General features: G+C 32.7%; 2 protein-coding genes and 1 long non-coding RNA gene across 4 annotated transcripts; all 3 read left to right on the top strand.

The window, feature by feature from the left end:
* Positions 1–1383: 1383 nt before the first annotated feature.
* Positions 1384–3797, top strand: LOC101210894. Its single transcript, XR_004214207.1, has 3 exons — positions 1384–1745; positions 2832–2879; positions 3427–3797. It is a non-coding gene; the product is annotated as a V-type proton ATPase subunit e1 (long non-coding RNA).
* Positions 3798–5379: 1582 nt separating this feature from the next.
* LOC101208721 (beta-galactosidase) lies at positions 5380–14053 on the top strand. Of its 2 annotated transcripts, XM_011661680.2 has the most exons (21): positions 5381–5535; positions 5634–5733; positions 7426–7504; positions 9002–9373; positions 9459–9554; positions 9637–9749; positions 9850–9916; positions 10013–10105; positions 10238–10381; positions 11010–11098; positions 11229–11334; positions 11424–11508; positions 11598–11716; positions 11801–11962; positions 12178–12350; positions 12440–12549; positions 12644–12753; positions 12828–12938; positions 13061–13168; positions 13249–13454; positions 13658–14053. In XM_011661680.2, exons 4-21 carry the CDS (start codon positions 9221–9223, stop codon positions 13761–13763), a joined length of 2151 nt encoding a protein of 716 aa, XP_011659982.2. In that variant the 5' UTR covers positions 5381–5535; positions 5634–5733; positions 7426–7504; positions 9002–9220; the 3' UTR covers positions 13764–14053. The 2 variants fall into 2 exon arrangements, with proteins under 2 accessions (XP_031744312.1, XP_011659982.2); XM_031888452.1 differs by lacking the exons at positions 13249–13454; positions 13658–14053 and having other exon boundaries at positions 5380–5535; positions 12871–12938.
* A 1781-nt stretch (positions 14054–15834) lies between these two features.
* On the top strand, positions 15835–24230 carry LOC101218751 (beta-galactosidase). The gene is made up of 21 exons (XM_031880419.1): positions 15835–15921; positions 16020–16119; positions 17809–17887; positions 19357–19728; positions 19813–19908; positions 19991–20103; positions 20204–20270; positions 20367–20459; positions 20591–20734; positions 21240–21328; positions 21459–21564; positions 21655–21739; positions 21829–21947; positions 22031–22195; positions 22410–22582; positions 22672–22781; positions 22875–22984; positions 23100–23210; positions 23332–23436; positions 23515–23720; positions 23885–24230. Exons 4-21 carry the CDS (start codon positions 19576–19578, stop codon positions 23994–23996), a joined length of 2157 nt encoding a protein of 718 aa, XP_031736279.1. The 5' UTR covers positions 15835–15921; positions 16020–16119; positions 17809–17887; positions 19357–19575; the 3' UTR covers positions 23997–24230.
* The last annotated feature ends 590 nt before the right edge of the window (positions 24231–24820 follow it).

Genomic DNA, 24820 nt, shown 5'->3' on the forward strand with positions numbered 1-24820 from the left:
ATTAGAAAAGCACAATTCCAATGTATTTGCACCTTTATTAATACATATATTTCCGAAATTGATGAAATATAACTAAATTTTAGAATTTATGAAGATTGACATCAACAAGCTTCTCTTACTATTTAAATAGATTTCTATTGTGTTTGTCTACTGATAGAATCTAAAATGATGCTCTATCGAGTAATTATTTTGATTCATTTTTCTATATTTGAAAAACTTCTCAAATACATAATATATTAAAATATAAGTTAAATAGTTAAAATATATGAATGTGATATAAAAACTTTGGGGTTGTTTGGCCCAAGGGTTATATATGTGGGATTGAGTTAGAGTAATCTAACTCTTGTTTGGAGGAAGGTTATCATAACCGTTGTTTTAGGCTTATCATATCCCTCTTTAACTTTTCATAGCCCTAAACCTTTTAAACTTACTCGTAGTTTTATTATTTCATTTATTTATCAAACGACATTTGTTTTTAATTAATTTAATAATCTTTAAAAAAATATTGTTTTTTAATTTATTTTATTTATGAAATTAATTTTAATTAGATATTAATTGCAAGTAGTCTACGTATTTAGCGGTCGTATTTAACTTTTTTAAAATTTTATTATTTCATGTCTTTTATTTGATTTTCATCTTTTCAAATATTTTATTTTAAAACCAATTATTTATCTATATCTAAACTATTTCTTATAAATTTGAGTTAAATGAATTTCTAGAAAAATAAATTTTATTAATTTTGTAAAAATTCACGACAAAATCAAATTAAATAACGTTTGAATTCTTAGATAACCTACAAACTATATAACAAATATTTTAAAACGTAAGTGAACTTTAAATGTATAAGATTTTTTTTTAAAAAAAATCAATTTAATGGTGAAAATTAATTTTAGAATACAAAATTTCTTTTAGAAAATAATTTATTGGCACACAAGGATTACATAAAAATGGACTTCTCATTTAAAAAAATTACTAAAAAATATTTTACAAAAATAAGACAATTTGATAAATTAAATATATAAAATTTGTGTATTTAAATTAGAATACGAATTTTTTAAAAAAATTCATTAACACAACGTACGTAACTCTTATCTCAAACATCTCTATCGTAACCCTAAAACCCTTTTTTCAAACACATAGTATCATAATAGTAAGTTGATCGTAACTCTAACCCTTCATCCATAATTCAACATTTTTCCAAACGTTCTCTAATATATCATTTGATAATTTGTCGATTTTCATGTTTGAGAACTAAGCTTACCTTCCATCTAATTAATTTTTTTAATAATCACAATTAACATGTTCAATAATCACAATTAAGATGAAAAACCAAATTAATTATCACAGGAAGTCTAATTACTAAAGTAATAATCATAAATTAGTCGAGTGACAAATTATATTGTGTTTTCCTTTTCACATGATTATGAAATTTCTTACTTTGGTTATTCAAACTTTATCTTTTTGGTTAATTAGAAATTTTTATCTTGTTTCTGGGTAATCAAACGAATCCCCTTTTTTCAGATTCTTCTCTTCCCCTACTTCTTTTTGCTTAATTCAATCCACATCTTAATTTGCCTGTTCTTCTTTTGATTCCGGAGGTTTTGATCTTTCGATTGCGCGGTCTAGGTCGAACAGAGGGGATTAACAATGGGATTCTTGATCACATCCCTGATTTTCTCCGTGATTGGAGTCATCGCTTGTTTTTGCACCCTAATTTGCTGTAATAGAGGCGCTTCAACTAATTTGTAAACTCCCTTGTTCTTTATCGATTCTCTTTCTCTAATTTCATACTTGTCTTGGGTTGTGGATCTAGAGGAAATTAGTTCATCCGATACATCATTTAACTCGGTCACAAACTATTCGTTTTTGCTTATAACTATTTTCGATTTTCATATTCTATGCAACTTTGTTAAGTTCTGTTGCCCATAATCATTTTGATTAGGTTGTACTGTACCCTAATCCTTGTGTTGTTGGAATTTAGACATTTATTCCTTCTTTTTTTCTTTTTGGTATTTATCCAATGACTGCCATTTTTTCATACTGAAGATTTAGGCGCTTGTATTTGTGTCTAAGCTGGTATTATCAAGCGCTATTGATATTGTAATATGAGATTCTATGATTTAACATAGGAATGTACAAAATTAGGGAAGATGTATGGGAGATTGAGTAGGATGGAACAATATTGACAAAAAGATGTGAAATTTGAAGACGCTTGGTAGTCAATGAAGGATGTCAGGATTTCTATAAAATGTTGTTACTTTAGTTGAGGAAACGTAACGTCATTTTGGAAAATGATTGATTGGAATTTATCTTGTCGAACTATGTTGTTCTTGGTTTAAGTATACAAATGTTTTCTATCTTGGTGTTGAGGGTATGCCATTGGTAAGCTTAATGATAAAGTTTTTTTGTGGTTTGAATACTGATCAGAACTTAAAATGTACTTACTAAAACATTGTTAATGCTTGTTTTTCTAGCCTCTCTCTGGTTGCTAGTCTTTTCAGCCACATCAATACTCACCCTTGGAACAGTGTTATATGAGAGATGAAAGCCTCTCATTAAGTCTTATAGCGGTCTAAATTATGTTCAATTCCTTAAAAAGGTTATATTTGCTTGCTTCGTCAGGCACTTAACGGTTAACAACAAAAATTAGGAAAGACTTTTGTTCATGCATCTGACTTCCTTGGTATCTTGATACTCATTTGAAGACCTCTTAGCCATTCAACAATTGAATGGTTATGTTATTTTTTAACCATTAACCCCTTGGCATTTGCGTAATTTTTCGAAGTAGTTTTATAATTTTGCATTGGCTAATTTGCTATTCTTGAATGCAGGTTTCATCTTACTTTGATCATTACTGCAACAATATGCTGCTGGATGATGTAAGTTTTTTGTGTCTTAACTTTTTATTTATGAAATGTCTATTGGTCGATCGCGTTGGATATGGTTGTGCGCAATATTTTCTATTGACAATGGACCTTCAAATGCCTCTTTACTGAAATGTTCAAATCTTTGATGAAGTTTCAGTCAGAGAAACTTACAAAATCCTTGTTATTGTACTGGATTCCATCTAAAATTGACTGGCTACCATTTTTTGTTTTTTTTCATCTCCATCTAACCAGAATGTACAATTATAGAATATAGGCTTCTCATTGTGAAATGATCCAGCCTAGCATCAATAAGCCTCTAGGTTCAGTTTTCACCCATGATTTTTCCAGACATTTTGTTGAAGAATAGTCTCTATGTCTGTTATGGAGTATCCTTTCGGATAGTATATCTTTAACGCCACGATCTCTTTTTGAAACCTGTTATTGAATCTATAAACTGAGCTACTCTTGCCACAGTATCTATTATTTTATTACTAAACACTAAATATGTATAATGTGTAATGACTGTTGATGTTTTTTCTTTGCATTTGTTTGAATCTAGGTGGGCAATTGTATATCTTGCACAAATGAAGCCACTTATTGTTCCCATTCTGAATGACTCGGAGTGAAGTGTTTATTTAAGTTGTGTTATGAATTTTAAATCATCATGGGGTTGCTGCTGATGCACCCTAAAGAAGAAGATATGTTCAATTTTTCAGATTCCATGTATCTATGTTGTATTTCAAGGTTGAATCTGTGCATTTCATAATTTGAAGATGACCTTTCAATCGGGCTTCAGATTTTTGGAGGATCGACTGTTATTCATAGCTACTTATTACACAGATCTCCATTTGTGAATTAAATACTTTTGTGGTTGGGGCTGTTTGTTTCATTCTCCAACTTTTATCAATAATAATATCATTCATTTATTAATAAAGTGATCCATAGGTTCAAATCATCTAGTTGTGATTTCATTCCATATTACTTTTTGAGGTTTGATCATACTCATGCTATTAACTTCAAGACCTTATTAGCTACCACATTCTAGACCACATCTATAAATGTTCTAGACAGTCGTGTATAAAGAATTTTTATAAAAAAATAAAAAAAGATCGTTTAGATTTGGGTATACGATTTAAGAAAAACAATCTTGTACTTAATAGTGTATTGACGACGACATTTTTGGTATTTTTCAAAGTATTCTATTAGACATAATTTCAATTTAATCCCCTAATTGTATGTAATGTTTGAGAACCAATATTCTGATCTATAAGACCACTTGGGGTATACGACTTCAGAAAAACGAAAAGTATATATGTCTTAATCAATTTAATAAAAGTATGTTCATGTTGTCTCTAATTTAATTTTTCTAGATGCTTCAACAATTCAGTTATGCTCGTATTGACCACCGACTTTACTATTATTATTTTTAGTTCAATCGATAGAGAAGGAGATTCAAACCTCTTAACATTTTGGTTGATTATATAATTCTTTTTATGATTGAACTATATTTTACTTGATGTTTGGATTTAATTTTTATTTATAAAATTTCACAAATCATTTATTTTATTTATTTATTTTTGAAAATGACATGTTTTCCTTAGATTACAAAGAAGCTTTTATCATCGTTTTTAGTCACTATGTTAGAAGACTAATCTACATTAAATATTAGGTTTGAGTAAAATAGTGAAACTTAATTAAAGTTCTTTTAAATTAATTATTATCTAATCACCTATAAAAAAAAGGAAAATTATCAAAAATATCAATTTTGACAAAATATTTATAACATATAGTAAAAATTTTAGATTTTATCAATGATAAACATTGATAGCTACTGATATGCTTCTATCAATTACCAGTAACGATAGAAGTCAATTTTTATCATTGATAAAATCTAAAATTTTGCTATAATCGGTAAATATTTTAATTTATTTTGATACTTTTAAAAATGATCCTTGAAATAATAAGTATTTAGTATAAAATTGAAATTAAAAATATAAATCTTAAAAGAAATAGTTAGACGGAATTGAAACAAAACTCAAAATACAAATGGTAACATTTTGAAAGAGGTTTTTCCAAATAAAATCACAAAATATTTATACAAATGACAAAATATCAAGTGAAAAAATAATTTGCAGAGAGAATTTACTTTTGTGTGTAAATATTTTTTCTTCCAAAAGCTAATTACCAGAAGAAAAGATACTTTCCTGAAATTATTTCAAATAACACAATTTCATGAGACACTTACAAAATTGTATTTTTAAATATTATAAATATTTTGGTTCCATTTTTTATATTAAAACAATCAAAATATAGCAATATTTTAGATGTAATTAATGATAGATAGATATCACTTTCTATCCTAGCATTGACATGGTAGGAGAACTCACATCCCATTTATTATACATTTTTGTATCAATTGTTTATATAAAAGTTTGAGAAGTTCAATATTAACCAAAGAGTTCATGGAAGGTCTAATTTTCAAATTAAAAAAAAAGAGTAGGTCAAAAGTCAAAAACTACAACTTCATAGTCAAAATCGGTCCATGTCATTGACATTCACATTTCAGCTCAGCTTCACAGTCTCCAAAGCTTCTCCAAAGCTCCAAGCTCTCCATTCCATTCTTCAATTCCACTCAAAACCGTCTCTTTGCTCCTCACTGCATTTGATGGTGAGTTGAGTTTGAATTGCTTTGCCAACATTTTTCTTTTGATTTCGATGACTTTCCCATTTCGCATTTTGTAACTTCATTGATCATGGCTTCTGCAGGCGCCCAAACCTGTAACCATTCAACTTATCAAATCTTCCTTCCCAACTGGGGTCTCAATGATCGCCTCTATGGCCTCATTGTTGCCGCTTCCTCTTCTATGTAAGTTCGATTGGAATTGTCGCTTTGTAGCTTAATGAAATCTGGGTTATGTTAGTTTTTCACTGTCAAATGATGGATTTTCCATCCTTTTCGTTCTATTCAAGTTGATCAGAGTCTATATGCTTTCACTGTTTACTTTCTGGCGTTTGTTGCTGGCTTAATTCGCTTTAATTACTGTGAAACCATTAGAAGATAATCCATTGTTTGGTTTGGGAGGAGATTATATGCAACTTTATCCATTAACGATCAAATATCATCCTCATGTTTGTTTTTTTCACACGTTTTGAGTTACTACATTGAGAATTGTTTGATGAGATGTTGGAGTGTTATCGAAGTACCACGTTGGCTAGAACCAGGATGATATATGGTATGTAAGTGAAGAGAACTAGAGGTATTTTGGGTGAAACAAAAAACATGTCGAGATTTATGCCCAAAATGGATAATATTGCACCATTGTAGAGATATATTGGAAAGACTGCCACAATGGAATTAATATTACTAGGGCATGAAGATTATCGAATCTATATTTAATGGTTATTAAGAGGCGGGATTGAATAATCTTTTCACTGTGCTACCATTCATGATGAAAATGGAAAGCCACGAGAAATTGAATATGAGTGTCTTGCAAAGCCACAAGCTTTTTTTCTAGGAGGCTCCATGTTTTTAATGAAACTTAGGGCGGAACTACTTTTCATAATTCAAATCTGTGTTCTACCTTCCAGCAAAAGAGGGTCAACTTGACCATCAGTAAAGAAGAGTGCTCTGTACGCTTGTTCAATAGAAGTCCTCCAGTTTTAGGAGCATTCCACCTTTAATATTGAGCAAGGGGGTTAATCCAAAACTATAGGAAGGTTGACTCTTGGACAGGAAATTTGTTCATTGTTGAGGATATTTTCTTTCACTTGTTACTTGTTCTAGAAATAGTGAAGTTGCTCTCTGTCCTGAATTTCTTCTTGCAATACTTTTCAAAATTTTATTTGAAAAGAAAAATGAAGAAATTTGTTCTAGTTTTCTTCAAATATTTTTTTAGCCAATTCCATCCTGTTCATTTTTTTTCATCCTGTATTGAAATGCTCGGGAAAATGCATAATGGTAAGGAGTCACTGATAATGGTGGTGTTAAATTTTTTCTCTCCTTTTGTTGTAAATGAGACCATTTGACTATGTCATGCATCAGCTTCCACCCTTGTAGTTGGTGGACCTCCTGCCATTGAAAGGGTTTGGATATCCTACATTTCTGAATCTCCTATACTTGACTTGGACTGTGATTGGAACAATGAGTGAACAATCATTTCTTCTTTGACTGAAGGAAAGTAATCAGTAATATGGACAACAATGTTCTTTCTAGTAGTAGATTTAAAAGGTAGCTTGAAGATCTGAAGTTTCTATTTTTTGTAATCCTTGACTTAAAGGTTGTGACAGTATGCTAGAACGAATGTAATTGCAACAATGAAAACAAAGATGTTTCCATTGTAGGCTACGGTTATAATCTGTCTCTGTTTAGATGATGATTAGTGTCATGAAAAACTATTGATAAATTCGGTTTGAAGTTTGATTAGATCAAATTTCAGTGCAATCATCTAATACAATGGCTGTTTTCAGATTTCATGTTAGTGTCATTTCAATAGATAAAATCCAACTTTCATCTTCTCATGGGAACGGTCACGCTAACCACAGTGAATATCATTTGCAGTTATGAAGAGGCGTATTCTAGAAAAATCCGTAGTCTGGCCAAGGGACTTACTGGAGGAGCACCTGCCTTTGTCTTCTTGGTATGGATCTCTCTGTAGATTTCTCTTATCATATCAGATTTCTCACCGGTGAAATGTTCTTGTTTGCCCATTGACTTCTGTGCAATGAATGTTAAAACAGATATGAATTAATTTGATGCCATAACTAATTAATTAATGGGCAAATTTGACAGGATAGTGTTCGGTATTGAAATAACTGAATATAGTTCATGTTCTTAGGTTTTAACTCTTGTTGGATGTAAAGGCTTTTTGATTTAGTATTGCCAAGTATGTGTAATTTTCGCAAACTTGTTCTCTCCTCAAGCAAGGAATTGTATTACTTAAGCAAACAATTTTCTTTTTGTCTTATATTACCTTTATTACTGGAAATTCACATTCGGAAGTATTTTGTGCTTTTCAAAATTTCCAAATCTTCTGATTTCTTGTTTAATAATGATTTCGTGATTACTTTTTAGTTTCTAAAATTTCACTTGTCTATTTCTTTTGAGGAGGAAGTCTTAAAATTTTTAGGGAAAGGGTAGATTAGTTACAACATGAGAAAAGTTATCTTTTTTAAAATTAGTTACAATTTTTTATGATTTGCAAGCTTAATTACCCTACGTATATGATTGTTGAATTTACATAATTGGTAAATCTATGCAATTACTTTCTTTAGGAGGGGGCAACCTCTGCCCCGACCCTAGATTGTCGCCTTATCATTTTTGTGAAATATGCTTTCAAAATTCTTATTTTAAAAAAAGATAGTTACAAAATTACTACAAGAAATATTCTAAGTTAAATATAGCACTCCTAAAGTTATCTCCTTGATATCCTTACCGTATTTATTTATTCAAAAGTATTACAAAAAATAGAATAAAATTTAAAAATAGCTCAGTCAAACCCAAAACAAGCTTGAACATTTGGCATAAGGCATATAACGAAAAGAAGTTGAAAAAAGAAAGTGAATAGGAACAATTCTAGACTGAACCAAAATTATCTTTCTAATATATTACCGAACACAACTTGACTCTAATTAAAACTTGATTATTTATGCATTGTACTAAAATTGTAAGTCCAGAGGGATTTTCCTTAAATATGCATATTGTTTTATTTTAAGGAGCCACAAGTGTGTTCACGTACCTACATTTTTTTTAAAAGACAAACCTACATTGTTATATCTAGGCGCATGCACACACACACACATGTACGCATGTATGATAAAAAATAAATTAAAATAAAAATTTAAAATTAAAACTCTTACCGGTATTCTTATAATTAAAAAAAAAACACAAATTTTGTATGTATTCTTGTGAAGTGAAGATGGAATGAATCCAAATTACGTTTAAAATTCAGGGCCTAGTTATCTAATCCAAATTTTAGATCCAGTTGAACAAATCCTGAAAAAATGCCAAAAGGTTTGGCTTGAAAATAGTAGGATAGAGGCAGAGACAGAGGCAGTTTTCTAAAAGAAGACAATGACATAGTCCTCTTCTTCTTTCTCTCTGTGTTAAATGCTTATAAAGCACCTTGTTCTTGCAGCGGAACTCACCATTCCTTCAATGTTCTTGCATTTGCTTCTCACATTCTCTATCTGCCCATTTTAAACAAGAGCAAGAGAGGAATAGAAAGAAGAAGAAGAAATCCGTGCCCTGGCTTCTGTTGCCTCTCACTGAAAACATATATTATCTCTGCATGAGATTGAGATACAAAGCAAGTTGCTGTTGAGGACCAGAGGGGATAGCTTGCAAAATTTTCAGAATGCCAAAGACTGTGCTGCTGTTTTTGAGTCTGCTTACGTGGGTTGGTTCTACAATAGGCGCCGTGACTTATGACGAGAAAGCCATCATCATTAATGATCAGAGAAGAATTTTGATTTCTGGCTCTATTCATTACCCAAGAAGCACACCCCAGGTTTAGATACATCCACGGTGAATCACTGGTGCTTTATATTTATCTCTTTCTAAAACTTTTGCTTGGGTTTTTGTGGTGGTTGTAGATGTGGCCGGACCTAATACAGAAGGCAAAAGATGGAGGGTTGGATATTATAGAGACATATGTATTCTGGAATGGCCACGAACCTTCTGAAGGCAAGGTAACATGGGAAGACTTTTTGTTTTTGCTTTCTGAGATTTTTTGTTTTAGTACTTTTTAAAATTTGATGTGCAAATGTACAGTATTACTTTGAGGAAAGATACGATTTGGTGGGGTTTATAAAGCTGGTGCAGAAAGCAGGCTTATATGTTCATCTCCGGATCGGTCCGTATGTCTGTGCGGAATGGAACTATGGGTAAAATAAATTGATATTACCTGAATCCTATCTTATATATAAATTGTTTTCATGTGGCTCTGTTCTGATTTCCCCCCTATTTTTAATTTCAAAAATTCAGTGGATTTCCTATTTGGCTAAAGTTTGTTCCTGGCATCGCCTTTAGGACTGACAATGAACCTTTCAAGGTTAGAAAATGCTGAAATGTCCATGGACTCTCTCGAAGCAAATAATTTTATGATCTATTTATACTTAAAAAACTGATCTAATTTTCTTTAACAAAGGCGGCCATGCAAAAATTTGTTACTAAGATTGTCGATATGATGAAGTTGGAGAAGTTATATCACACCCAGGGAGGACCCATTATTTTGTCTCAGGTAACTTCCAAAGATATGAACAAAAATCTTTGCTCATATTCAGAACTGGGTTTCCTGCAAATTAATCGTTCAATAAAAACACATTAACAGTGATACATTTTACATTGTTTGTCTCAATGTTTGGTGTGACAGATTGAGAATGAATATGGACCAGTGGAATGGCAAATAGGTGCCCCAGGTAAATCTTACACCAAATGGTTTGCTCAAATGGCGGTAGATCTTAAAACTGGAGTCCCATGGGTGATGTGCAAGCAAGAGGATGCTCCTGACCCTTTGGTAAGCCATTCTAATCCCTTTCTGTTGTGGGTTTATTTTCCTTTTGCGGATGTCTTTTCACTGAGGAACATGTATTAGGGTTGTTTTCTGACTCGTTCAAACTGTGGATTGCATGAAAGAGACTAGAAAAAAAATTGCTGTTCTTTTTTGAGTTCCCGAGTTTGTTTGTTTTTTGTTTCTGTGAACCTCATTCTTTGTGGTACTTCAATGTTAACGACTTTACCTTCTTTGCTTTGCCCGTCTCAATTGGTGGATTTTCCCGTTATACACTTGGTCTCAAACTTGTCTTTTTTTATATGTTTCACTTGCTTATTTCAATCACTATGTGAATGTGTCATTTTCTGTATTTCTCAATGTCCTAAATCCTTTGAAGGTGAAAATGAAATACAATCTTCCTTTTCCCCCTATATCTATTCTTTCTGAGAATTCTTTGAAGTTTTGACTGTCTCTAGATCATTTAAAATCCTAAGGATTCTTCTGCATAAATGCTTGTCTTCCTTTTTAAGTACAATTTTTATTTTAATGAACTAAACCAGTAGAATCTGGATCTTGTAGGTAAGCTTTTTTTGTCATTTTCTATGTTCTCCTCTCTTAAAATTTTTGTCTTCATGGTGGTTATGTCTCCCAGATTGACACCTGCAATGGGTTTTACTGCGAAAATTTCAAACCAAACCAGATTTATAAACCTAAAATATGGACAGAAAACTGGAGCGGTTGGTAAGTGACTTATCCTCTGTATTGGCTGAAGTCCGAGAAAAAAGAAATTGACTTTTGAGTGATTAGATCACTTGCATGTCACCAGAGGTCCTTTAGAATTGACATTCTTCTCATTTGTGTAATATTCAAGGTACACTGCATTTGGTGGTCCAACTCCTTACAGGCCACCTGAAGATGTGGCTTTTTCAGTCGCAAGATTCATACAGAATAATGGCTCTCTCGTCAATTATTATGTGGTAATGACTTATTGAATGTTCAGTAAAGGTTGCCTGATCAATGGGAATTATATTACATCCGTAAATCTGTTACAATTTTCACATGCCAGTACCATGGAGGAACTAACTTCGGTCGAACATCTGGTCTTTTCATTGCCACTAGCTACGACTTTGATGCTCCAATAGATGAATACGGTATGCTTTAGAAAGACTAAAATAGTAGCTTCTAAAAATAGGTTATTAGATGCTTCTGTTACTCTGATAATCCTTTGTGGATTTAACAGGCCTAATAAGGGAACCGAAATGGGGACATCTAAGAGATTTGCACAAAGCCATCAAGTCGTGCGAACCTGCTTTAGTTTCAGCAGATCCTACCATTACATGGCTTGGGAAAAATCAAGAGGTAGCTGTTGAAAGAATATCTATGAACAATTGCATTTTTCTTTGAAAGACTGTCTAATTTGATTTTTTTCAATGATTATTGAAGGCTCGTGTTTTCAAGTCAAGTTCCGCATGTGCTGCTTTCCTTGCAAATTATGATACATCAGCTTCTGTTAAGGTCAACTTTTGGAATAACCCATACGATCTACCGCCATGGTCGATCAGCATCCTTCCTGATTGCAAAACTGTTACTTTCAACACTGCACAAGTAAGACGAGATCCAATATTATTTATTCCAAATCTTCTTATGGTTATATGGTTGTCGAGAATTACATATTGCCTCTGGAAAAGATTGTTAAAGAAACAAAATGAGAAAACATAGCTTATGGAAAACATTTGAAACTATTGATAAGCCAAGGTGGCATTATTTGGATATCTTTTCTATTTTGGAAAGATGAAGTTTGATGCAAGGGATCTTTACAGGTTGGGGTTAAAAGTTACCAGGCAAAAATGATGCCAATTAGTTCATTTGGGTGGCTGTCGTACAAAGAGGAACCTGCCTCTGCTTATGCTAAGGATACAACAACCAAGGCTGGGTTAGTGGAGCAAGTAAGCATCACCTGGGACACAACAGATTATTTGTGGTACATGCAAGAGTAAGAACTCCATACTTAATGAATTTTCACCATCTTTTGAGCCTAAAATGTTGTTATATCTTACTCTGTCCCATGTTTATCTTTATTAGTATAAGTATTGATTCCACTGAAGGCTTTCTGAAGAGCGGAAAATGGCCACTTCTCTCCGTCAATTCGGCAGGCCATCTTTTGCATGTTTTCATAAATGGCCAACTATCTGGTACATTTTAAACACACGTATTTTTAACTTAAAGAACTTCCAAGCGTTAGCTAAACGATTCTAAGAACGTAGCAATATTATTTTCTGAATGTAGGAAGTGTATATGGGAGTTTGGAGGATCCCGCAATAACTTTCAGTAAAAATGTTGATCTAAAGCAAGGAGTTAACAAGCTTTCCATGCTGAGTGTTACTGTCGGTCTTCCGGTTAGTTTCTTCGTTTCTATATTTCTTATTGCTGATTATGCAATAGACTTATCTTTCCATTTGTTTTATGTCAGAATGTTGGCCTGCATTTTGATACTTGGAATGCTGGTGTTTTAGGCCCTGTCACGTTGGAGGGTCTGAATGAGGGCACTCGAGACATGTCTAAATATAAATGGTCTTACAAGGTACATTACCAAATCGATGTACCCTCAGCTTTCACTTTCTGTTTTTTTTTCTCTATATGCTTGAAGAACAGTAATAATGCTTTTAGAAGCTAGAGAATCTCAATTACAGTGTTCATGAGCAGGTTGGTTTGAGTGGAGAGAGCTTGAATCTTTATTCTGATAAAGGAAGTAATTCTGTGCAATGGACGAAAGGCTCATTGACTCAAAAGCAACCCCTCACATGGTACAAGGTGAGATAAGTTCAAACTAACATCCTTTAATTTCTACATATTTTTATATGGTGAAAAAACTCCACCTTTCGAATCCGCAGACCACTTTCAAGACTCCAGCTGGTAACGAACCATTGGGTTTAGATATGAGCAGCATGAGTAAAGGTCAAATATGGATTAACGGTCAGAGCATTGGCCGCTATTTTCCTGGATATATTGCAAACGGCAAGTGTGACAAATGCAGTTATGCTGGATTGTTTACTGAGAAGAAATGCTTGGGGAACTGTGGTGAACCCTCTCAGAAATGGTAAAATTAATTACCATTGCACACTGATTTAGTACATGTCTGGTAAAATCACTCTAAAACATATCTTTAATAATTCAAAATCAATTGAAGGTTTACTTTTAGACTTCTACATACAATTATCATTTTATCAAAATTGATTTTGAATGATTATAGATAACTTTATTTTCTGGCTATCACCATTGATAAACATTTCAAAATTTCAGGTATCACATTCCCCGCGATTGGTTAAGTCCAAGTGACAACTTATTGGTAATTTTTGAAGAAATTGGTGGGAGTCCTGACGGGATTTCTTTGGTTAAGAGGACTTGATGGTGATATCATCGTGAGGCTTTCTTTTGAGGCTGTTGTTAAGATAGCCCACGGATTCAAGCCCATTTAATATTTGTTTGCTTTATTTTTTTCTATTTTTCTTGGCAATGGCTCAAATATTTGTTTGAGAAACAGGTGGTTATGTGAGAAATTATTTTATGTGCGAGTGTAGGCAAGAGTTTTTTTTACCTCTGTTTCTCTTTAAATATTTGTGATTTGTGATTTGTGATTTGTAGAGTACCAAAATATGATAAATGAAAGCCAAGGTTTTGTATTGTCAAACTTCATCATCCCTTTTCATTTCTTATTTTGGTATTAGAGTCATGATAGTCTAATCAACTTCTTACCCCGACTTCTTTCATTTCCTTTCGGCATCAGCAGACTATCTTCTTCCTTTATCTTTTATTTTGCTCGATCGTCTTCATTTGTATATCTTCTACATATCACCTTCTTTTACCGATTATTTATGCAGATCTTCTCCAAAAAATAAAAAAACTATCTATGAAACTCCTCATCTTCATGAAGAATCTTTCTACTCAGTGTTAAGAGCTCTGAAGCATCTTCACTATTAATCAAACATTTGGTGAAGCTCAACGATGATAACTTCCTCTTATGGAAGTTCTACATCCTCACTGCACTTTAAGCTTATGATTTGGAAAGCTTCTTTTAACCTGAATCGGAACCACCTCCCAAGCTTCTCACACCCACCACAATCCCAAACCCTGCAACCACGTGAATATATATATATATGTATCTACACACTTAATATATATATGCGTGTGAAATTGTCGACAAAATATATGTCTTAATTAATTAAATGAAAATATGTTAATGTTGTTCATAATTTGATTTTTTAGATGCCACAACTATTAAGTTATGCTCATGTTGACCAACGACTTTATTATTATTATTTTTAGTTTAGTGCGTGGACAAGTTGATTCAAATCTCTTAACATTTTGGTTTAATATATATTTCATTTTACGATTGAACTATATTTATGTTGGTGTTTCGATTTAGTTTTTATAGATATAAATTTCATCAATCATTTCTATATTTTTTTTAAATGATATGTTTTTTCAGTTAATATGTTTGAAGATCAATCTATATTAAAGTTAGTTTAGGTTTGAGAAAAATAGTGAAGTTTAATTAAAATTCTTTTAAATTAATTAGTATCTTTTACCACTTTCATGAAAAAAAAAGAGTATTTAGAAAAGAAAATCATTAAAGATTGGGTTAAAACAAAATTGGAACATTAATGATATAAATTGCAACATTTCAAATTTAGAAACTAAATTTAAACTAAAATCTAAACTTGATTAAAAATATAATAATTTAAAACTTATGTGACTAAATTATAAAAAGAGGTACTTTCCAATAGTAATAAAATAACCACAAAATCTTTACACAAATAACAAAATATATCTTTAACTCAAAAAATAATTTACACACAATTTTTTTAATTTTGGCAATTTACCTGAAAAGGTCCAAAAACTAATTATGAAAAGAAAATATACTTTTTCGAAATAGTTTGAAAGAGCAAAATTGCTCTAAATTTTTACTAAATATAACAAAATTTGATAAAATTATATTATAAAAATTTATAAATATTTTGATTCATTTTGCTATAATTAAAAATTTTAAATTGTAGCAAGGTGAATCACAAAATTTTTAAAATATAAAAAAAATTTTAAAATATAACAAAATTTTATATTCTATCACTAATATAGGTAGACTTCTATTGGTTTCTATCATGTCCCCTATAGACATCGATAGAAGTCTGTATCTATCATTGATATAATATAAAATTATGATACATTTTGAAAATATTTTTTACAATGTTACTATTTACAATAATTATTCTCTTTAAAAACAATCCTATTATTTTTTTTTAATTCTCCCATTGGATTTATTATACATTTATCAAAGTTTGAAAGTTGAATTAATAGTTACTAAAGAGTTCATTGAAGGTCTAATTTTCAAATTTAAGAAACGAGTAGGTCAAAAATAAAAAACTACAACTTCATAGTCAAAATCGGTCCAAGTCATTGTCATTCACATTTCAGCTCAGCTTCACAGTCTCCAAAGCTTCTCCAAAGCTCTCCATTCCATTCTTCAATTCCACTCGAAACCATCTCTTTGCTCCTCACTGCATTTGATGGTGAGTTCAGATTGAATTTCTTTGCCAACATTTTTCTTTTGATTTCAATGATTTTCCCATTTCGCATTTTGTAACTTCGTTGACCATGGCTTCTGCAGGCGCCCAAACCTGTTACCAGTCACCTTCTCAACTCTTCCTTCCCAACTGGGGTCTCAATGATCGCCTCTATGGCCTCATTGTTGCCGCTTCCTCTTCTATGTAAGTTCGATCGGAATTTTCGCTTTTTAGCTTAATGAAATCTGGGTTATGTTAGTTTTTCAGTGTCAAATGATGAATTTGCATTCCTTTTCGTTTTATTCAAGTTGATCAGAGTCTGTATGCTTTTACTATTTACTTTCTGGCGTTTTTTTCTGCCTTAATTCCCTTTGATTACTGTGATACCAATTAGAAGATAACCCATTGTTTGGTTTGGGAGGAGATTATATGCAACTTTATTCATTCGATCAAATATCATCCTCATTTTCGTTTTTTTCACACGTTTTGTGTTACTACATTAAGAATTGATTGAAGAGATGTTGGAGTGTGGTCGAAGTACCACGTTGGCTAGAACAAGGATGATATATGGTATGTAAGTGAAGAGAACTATTTTCAATGGCACGAGGTCTTTTGGGTGAATCAAAAAACATGTCGAGAGTTGTGCCCAAAATGGATGAAGAGATACATTGGAAAGACTGCCACAATGTAATTAATATTATTAGGGCATGAAGATTCAAATCTATATTTAATGGTTATTAAGAGGCAGTATTGAAAGATCTTTTCACTGTGCTACCATTGATGAAAATGGAAAGCCACGAGAGATTGGATACGAGTGTGTTGCAAAGCCCCAAGCTCTTTTCTAGGAGGCTCCATGTTTTTAATGAAACTTAGGGTGGAACTCGTTTTCATAATTCAAATCTGTGTTCTACCTTCCAGCAAAAGAGGGTCAACTTGACCATCAGTAAAGAAGAGTCCTCTGTACGCTTGTTCAATAGAAGTCCTCCAGTTATAGGAGCATTCCACCTTTAATATTGAGCAAGGGGGTTAATCCAAAACTCTAGGAATAGGAAGGTTGACTCTTGGACAGGTCCTTTGTTCATTGTTGAGGATATTTTCTTTCACCTGTTACTTGGTCTAGAAGTAGTGAAGTTGCTCTCTGTCCTGAATTTCTTCTCGCAATATTTTTCAAAATTTTATTTGAAAAGAAAAATGAAGAAATTTGTTCTAGTTTTCTTCAAATATTTTTTTACCCAATTCCACCTGTTCATTTTTTTTCATCCTGTATTGAAATGCTCGGGAAAATGCATAATGGTAAGGAGTCATTGATAATGGTGGTGTTAAATTTTTTCTCTCCTTTTGTTGTAAATGAGACCATTTGACTATGTTATGCATCAGCTTCCACCATTGTAGTTGGTGGACCTCCTGCCATTGAAAGGGTTTGGATATCCTACATTTCTGAATCTCCTATACTTGACTTGGACTGTGATTGGAACAATGAGTGAACAATCATTTCTTCTTTGACTGAAGGAAAGTAATCAGTAATATGGACAACAATGGTCTTTCTAGTAGTAGATTTAAAAGGTAGCTTGAAGATCTGAAGTTTCTATGTTTTGTCATCCTTGACTTAAAGGTTGTGACAGGATGCTAGAACGAATGTAATTGCAACAATGAAAACACAGATGTTTCGATTGTAGGCTATGGTTATAATCTGTCTCTGTTTAGATGATGATTCGTATCATGGAAAACTATTGATAAATTCAGTTTGAAGTTCGATTAGATCAAATTTTAGTGCAATCATCTAATGCAATGGCTGTTTTCAGACGTCATGTGAGTGTCATTTCAATAGATAAAATCCAACTTTCATCTTCTCATGGAAAGGGTCATGCTAACCACAGTGAATATCATTTGCAGCTATGAAGAGACGTCTTCTAGAAAAATCCGTAGTCTGGCCAAGGGACTTACTGGAGGAGCACCTGCCTTTGTCTTCTTGGTATGGATCTCTCTGTAGATTTATCTTATCATATCAGATTTTCTCACCGGTGAAATGTTCGTGTTTGCCCATTGACTTCTGTGCAATGAATGTTAAAACAGATATGAATTAATTTGGTTCCATAACTAATTAACTAATGGGCAAATTTGACAGGATAGTGTTAGGTATTGAAATAACTGAATATAGTTCATGTTGTTAGGTTTTAACTCTTGTTTGATGTAAAGGCTTCTTGATTTAGCATCGTCAAGTAAGTGTCATTTTCGCAAAATTGTTCTCTTTACAAGCAAGTAATTGTATTGCTTAAGCAAATAATTTTTCTTTTTCTCTTATATTACCTTCATTACTTGAAATTCACATTCGGAAATATTTATGTCCTTTTCAAAATTTCCAAATCTTCTGATTTCTTGTTTAATAATGATTTCGTGATTACCTTTTGGTTTCTAAAATTTCACTTGTCTATTTCTTTTGAGGAGGAAGTTTTAAATTTTTTAAGGAAAACGGTAGATTAGTTGCAACATGAGAAAAGTTATCAGTAAATAAGCCTAGTTTTTAAAAATTAGTTACAAAGTTTTATGATTTGCAAGCTTAACTTCCCTACGTATATGATTGTTGAATTTACATAATTGGTAAAGTTGTGCAAGTACTTTCTTTAGGAGGGGGCATCCTCTTCCTCGACATTAGGTTGTTGCCTTATCCTTTTTGTGAAATATGCTTTCAAAATTCTTATTTTTAGAAAAAGATAGTTACAAAATTGTTATAAGAAATATTCTAAGATAAATATAGCACTCTTAAAATTATCTCCTTGGCATCCTTATCATATCCTTTTATCCAAAAATATTATAAAAAATAGAATGAAATTTAAAAATAGCTCAGTCAAACCCAATACAAGCTTGTACATCTGGCATATAATAAAAAGAAGTTGAAAAAAGAAAGCGAAGAAGAACAATGCTAGACTGAACCAAAATTATCTTTCTAATATATTACAGAACACAATTTGACTCTATATACATAACTAATCTTTTTAGACTTTGAATTAAAACTTGATTATTTATATTGTTTTATTACAAGGAGTTATAAGTGTGTTCACATACTTGCATTTTTTTTGGAAGACAAACCAACATTGTTATATGTAGGCACGCGCGCACACACATGTACGCATGTATGATAATAGAAATTAAAAGAAAAAAAATTAAAACTCTTACCATTATTCTTATAATTAAAAAAAGACACAAATTTGTTTATAGGTATGAATCCTAATTACGTTTAAAATTCAGGGCTTAGTTATCTAATCCAAAATTTAGATGCAGTTGAATAAAACCTTAAAAAATGCCAAAATGTTTGGCTTGAAAATAGGACAGAGGTAGAGGTAGAGGCAGAGGCAGAGGCAGTTTTCTAAAAGTAGTCGATGACATTGTCCTTTTCTTTTGTCTCTTTGTTAAATGCTTATAAAAAGCACCTTGCTCTTGCAGCGGAACTCACCATTCCTTCAGTGGTCTTGCATCTGCCTCTCACATTCTCTATCTGCCCATTTTAAACAAGGGCAAGGGAGGGGTAGAAAGAAGAATAAGAAATCCATGCGCTCGCTTCTGTTGCCTCTCACTGAAAACATATATTATCTCTGCACGAGAGCGAGCTACAAAACAAGTTGCTGTTGAGGACCAGAGGGGCTGGCTTGCAAAATTTTCAGAATGCCAAAGACTGTGCTGCTGTTTTTGTGTCTGCTTACATGGGTTTGTTCTACAATAGGCTCCGTGACTTATGACCATAAAGCCATCATCATTAATGGTCGGAGAAGAATTTTGATTTCTGGCTCTATTCATTACCCAAGAAGCACACCCCAGGTTTAGATACATCCACGGTGAATCGCTGGTGCTTTATATTATCTCTTTCTAAAACTTTTTCTTGGGTTTTTGTGGTGGTTGTAGATGTGGCCGGACCTCATACAGAAGGCTAAAGATGGAGGGTTGGATATTATAGAGACATATGTTTTCTGGAATGGCCATGAACCTTCTCCTGGCAAGGTAGCATGGGAAAACATTTTGTCTTTGCTTTCTGAATTCTTTTGTTTTAGTATTTTTGATATTTTGATGTGCAAATGTACAGTATTACTTTGAGGAAAGATACGACTTGGTGAGGTTTATAAAGCTGGTGCAGCAAGCAGGCTTATATGTTCATCTCCGGATCGGTCCGTATGTCTGTGCAGAATGGAACTATGGGTAAAATAAATTGATACTACCAGAATCTTATCTTATATATAAATTATTTTCATGTGGCTCTGTTCTGATTTCCCTCCCATTTTTAATGTCACTAATTCAGTGGATTTCCTATTTGGCTAAAGTTTGTTCCTGGCATTGCCTTTAGGACAGACAATGCACCTTTCAAGGTTAGAAAATGCTGAAATGTCCATGGACTCTCCCGAAGCAAATAATTTTATGGCCTATTTACTCTTAAAAAACTGATCTAATTTTCTTTAATAAAGGCGGCTATGCAAAAATTCGTTTATAAGATTGTTGATATGATGAAGTGGGAGAAGTTATTTCACACCCAGGGAGGACCCATTATTTTGTCTCAGGTAACTTCCAAACATGTGAAGAAAAATCTTTGCTCATATTCAGAATGGGTTTCCTGCATATTTATCATTCAATAAAAACACATTAACAGTGATACACTTTACATTGTTTGTCTCAATGTTTGGCATGACAGATTGAGAATGAATATGGACCAGTGGAATGGGAAATAGGTGCCCCAGGGAAATCTTATACCAAATGGGCTGCTCAAATGGCGGTAGGTCTTAAAACTGGAGTCCCATGGGTGATGTGCAAGCAAGAGGATGCTCCTGACCCTTTGGTAAGCCATTCTAATCTCTTTCTGTTGTGGATTTATTTTCCTTTTGCGGATGTCTCTTTGCTGAGGAACATGTATTGGGGTTGTTTCTGACTCGTTCAAACTATTGATGGAATGAAAGAGACTAGAAAAAAAAAATTTGATACACTTGGACCCATACTTGTCTTTTTTTATATGTTTCTCTTGCTTATTTCAATCACTATGTGAATTTGTCATTTGCTGTATTTCTCAATGTCTTAAATCCTTTGAAGGCGAAAATGAAATACAATCTTCTGTTTTCCCCTATTTCTATTCTTTTTGGGAATTCTTTGAAGTTTTGACTTTGTCTCTGGATCAGTTAAAATTCTATGGTTTCTTCAGCATAAATGCTTGTCTTCTTTTTTAAGTATAATTTTTATTTTATTGAACTAAACCAGTAGAATTGTGGATTTTGTAGATAAGCTTTCTTTGTCATTTTCTATATTCTCCCTTTTAAAACTTTTGTCTTCATGGTGGTTATGTCTCTCAGATTGACACCTGCAATGGGTTTTACTGCGAAAATTTCAAACCAAACCAGATTTATAAACCCAAAATATGGACAGAAAACTGGAGCGGTTGGTATGTGATTTATCCTCTGTATTGGCTAAAGTCCGAGAAAAAAGAAATTGACTTTTGAGGGATTAGATCACTTGCATGTCACCAGAGGTCCTTTAGAATTGACATTCTTCTCATTTGTGTAATATTCAAGGTACACTGCATTTGGTGGTCCAACTCCTTACAGACCACCTGAAGATGTGGCCTTTTCAGTCGCAAGATTCATACAGAATGGTGGTTCTCTCGTCAATTATTATATGGTAATGAGCTATTGAGTGTTCAGTAAAGGTTAACTGATGAATGGAATTATCTCACATCTGTAAATCTGTTAAAATTTTCTCATATGGCAGTACCATGGAGGAACTAACTTTGGCCGAACATCTGGTCTTTTCGTTACCACTAGCTACGACTTTGATGCTCCAATAGATGAATATGGTATGCTTTAGAAATACTGAAATAGTAGCTTCTAAAAATAGGTTATTAGATGCTTCTATTACTCTGATAATTTTTTGTGGTTTTGACAGGCCTATTAAGGGAACCGAAATGGGGACATCTAAGAGATTTGCACAAAGCCATCAAGTTGTGCGAACCTGCTTTAGTATCAGCAGATCCTACCAGTACATGGCTTGGGAAAAATCAAGAGGTGGGTTTTGAAAGAATATCTATGAACAATTGCATTTTTCTTTGAAAGACAGTCTAATTTGATTTTTTCAATGATTATTGAAGGCTCGTGTCTTCAAGTCAAGTTCAGGGGCATGTGCTGCTTTCCTAGCAAATTATGATACATCAGCTTTTGTAAGGGTCAACTTTTGGAATCACCCATACGATCTACCACCATGGTCGATCAGCATCCTTCCTGATTGCAAAACTGTAACTTTCAACACTGCAAGAGTAAGGCGAGATCCAAAATTATTTATTCCAAATCTTCTTATGGTTATATGGTTGTCGAGAATTACGTGTTGCGTCTGAAAATGATTGTTAAAGAAACAAAATGATTAAACATAGGCTTATGAAACCTTTGAAATTCTTAATAAGCCAAAGTGGCGTTATTTGAATATCTTTTCTATGTTGAAAAGATGAAGTTTGATGCAAGGGATCTTTACAGATTGGGGTTAAAAGTTACCAGGCAAAAATGACGCCAATTAGTTCATTTTGGTGGCTTTCGTACAAAGAAGAACCTGCCTCTGCTTATGCTAAGGATACAACAACCAAGGATGGGTTAGTGGAGCAAGTAAGCGTCACCTGGGACACAACAGATTATTTGTGGTACATGACAGAGTAAGTCCTCTATACTTAATGAATTTTCACCATCTTTTGAGCATAAAATGTTGTTATATCTTACTCTGTCCCACGTTTATCTTTCTTAGTATAAGGATTGATTCGACTGAAGGCTTTCTAAAGAGCGGACAATGGCCCCTTCTCACAGTCAATTCGGCAGGCCATATTTTGCATGTTTTCATAAATGGCCAACTATCTGGTACATTTAAACACACACATTTTTAACTTAAAGAACTTCCGAGCATTAGCTAAATGATTCTAAGATCGTAGCAATATTATTTTCTGAATGTAGGAAGTGTATATGGGAGTTTGGAGGATCCCAGAATAACTTTCAGTAAATATGTTAATCTAAAGCAAGGAGTTAACAAGCTTTCCATGCTGAGTGTTACTGTCGGTCTTCCGGTTAGTTTCTTCGTTACTATATTTCTTATTATTGATTTCCGGTTAGTTTCTATGTTACCATATTTCTTATTATTGATTATGTAATCGACTTACCTTTTCATTTGTTTTATGTCAGAATGTTGGCCTGCATTTTGATACTTGGAATGCTGGAGTTTTAGGCCCTGTCACGTTGAAGGGTCTGAACGAGGGCACTCGAGACATGTCTAAATATAAATGGTCTTACAAGGTACATTACCAAATCGATGTACCGGAGCTTTCACTTTCTGTTTTTTCTTTTCTGTATTCTTGAAAAACAGTAGTAATGCTTTTAGAAGCTACAGAATCTCAATTACAATGTTCCTGAGCAGGTTGGTTTGAGAGGAGAAATCTTGAATCTTTATTCTGTTAAAGGAAGTAATTCTGTGCAATGGATGAAAGGCTCATTTCAAAAGCAACCCCTCACATGGTACAAGGTGAGCGAATTTCAAACTAGCATCCTTTAATTTCTACATCTTTTTTTATTGTGAAAACTTCACCCGTGGAATCCGCAGACCACTTTCAATACCCCGGCTGGTAATGAACCATTGGCTTTAGACATGAGCAGCATGAGTAAAGGTCAAATATGGGTTAACGGTCGGAGCATTGGCCGCTATTTTCCTGGATATATTGCAAGGGGCAAGTGTAACAAATGCAGTTATACTGGATTCTTTACTGAGAAGAAATGCTTGTGGAATTGTGGTGGACCCTCTCAGAAATGGTAAGTCAAATCGCTCTAAAAGCATATCCTTAATCATTGAAGGTTTACTTTTAAAGTTTTACATTCAATTATCATTTTTACCATTTTAAATTCATTCCTAACTAAGCATGCCCTCAAAGTTTTTTCTCTAGCTATCACCATTGATAAACATTTCAAAATCTCAGGTATCACATTCCCCGCGATTGGTTAAGTCCAAATGGCAACTTATTGATAATTTTGGAAGAAATTGGTGGGAATCCTCAAGGGATTTCTTTGGTTAAGAGGACTGCATTCTGATGGTGATATTATCACGAAGCTTTCTATTGAGAGGCTGCCTTGCAACTAATGATGGAATCTATACTAAATGTACACACAGTGATGAAGTTTGTTAATATACATAGAAATATATGATATTCTTGGGTCAAAGCTTTGATCTGTTTAATTTGGAGGTCTATGACTTTATGTAAATATATCTTTTATACGATTATATAATTTTTGAATACAATAAAATAAGTGTTAACTTGAGCATCACAAATTGTATCACGAAGTTAGGAGTTTGAATCTCGCAAACTCCACAAGTCATCGAACTAAAAAAAAATAAAGTAACATTTTAGTACATTTATTTTGAAGTATGATTTTAGTGTGTACTTTCATATGTTTAATGGTAGTATTTGTGGTTCAATAAATTTAAATTGGGTAATTATAATTGATGATCATTTTAGAAATAATAATTAAGGATATATCAACATTTAAAAAAATTGTAAATATAGCAAAATTATCATTGATAGATTTGTATGATCTATCAATGATAGACCAATATTTACAACATGGTCTATCGGTGATAGACTTCTATCATTTATAAAATTTGACAAATTTTGTTATATTTTTAATTTTTAAAAAATGTTGTTATATACTTAATTATTTTACCTTTAATGGCTAAGTTTGCAACTAACTTATTTAAATTTAGTCTTTTAAAATATTTCATGCATCGAATAAAATAAATTATGTGAATATGTTTTCAAAACTTTAGTGAAATGTCAATAAACAATAAAAAGCTTTTGAAATTTGACCAATAAACAAGCAACAGTGACTAAATTTATAATTTATTTAAAGTATATGAA

The sequence above is a fragment of the Cucumis sativus genome, chromosome 1, assembly GCF_000004075.3.
Source record: "Cucumis sativus cultivar 9930 chromosome 1, Cucumber_9930_V3, whole genome shotgun sequence".
Lineage (NCBI taxonomy): Eukaryota > Viridiplantae > Streptophyta > Magnoliopsida > Cucurbitales > Cucurbitaceae > Cucumis > Cucumis sativus.

Coding starts and splice junctions, on each gene's coding strand:
- LOC101208721 (XM_011661680.2), top strand. CDS start 9,221: ATGCCAAAGACTGTGCTGCTGTTTTTGAGTCTGCTTACGTGGGTTGGT. Junction 12,550..12,643: donor CATAAATGGCCAACTATCTG/GTACATTTTAAA, acceptor TTCTGAATGTAG/GAAGTGTATATGGGAGTTTG. Junction 13,455..13,657: donor GGTGAACCCTCTCAGAAATG/GTAAAATTAATT, acceptor TCAAAATTTCAG/GTATCACATTCCCCGCGATT.
- LOC101218751 (XM_031880419.1), top strand. CDS start 19,576: ATGCCAAAGACTGTGCTGCTGTTTTTGTGTCTGCTTACATGGGTTTGT. Junction 20,735..21,239: donor AGGATGCTCCTGACCCTTTG/GTAAGCCATTCT, acceptor TATGTCTCTCAG/ATTGACACCTGCAATGGGTT. Junction 23,721..23,884: donor GGTGGACCCTCTCAGAAATG/GTAAGTCAAATC, acceptor TCAAAATCTCAG/GTATCACATTCCCCGCGATT.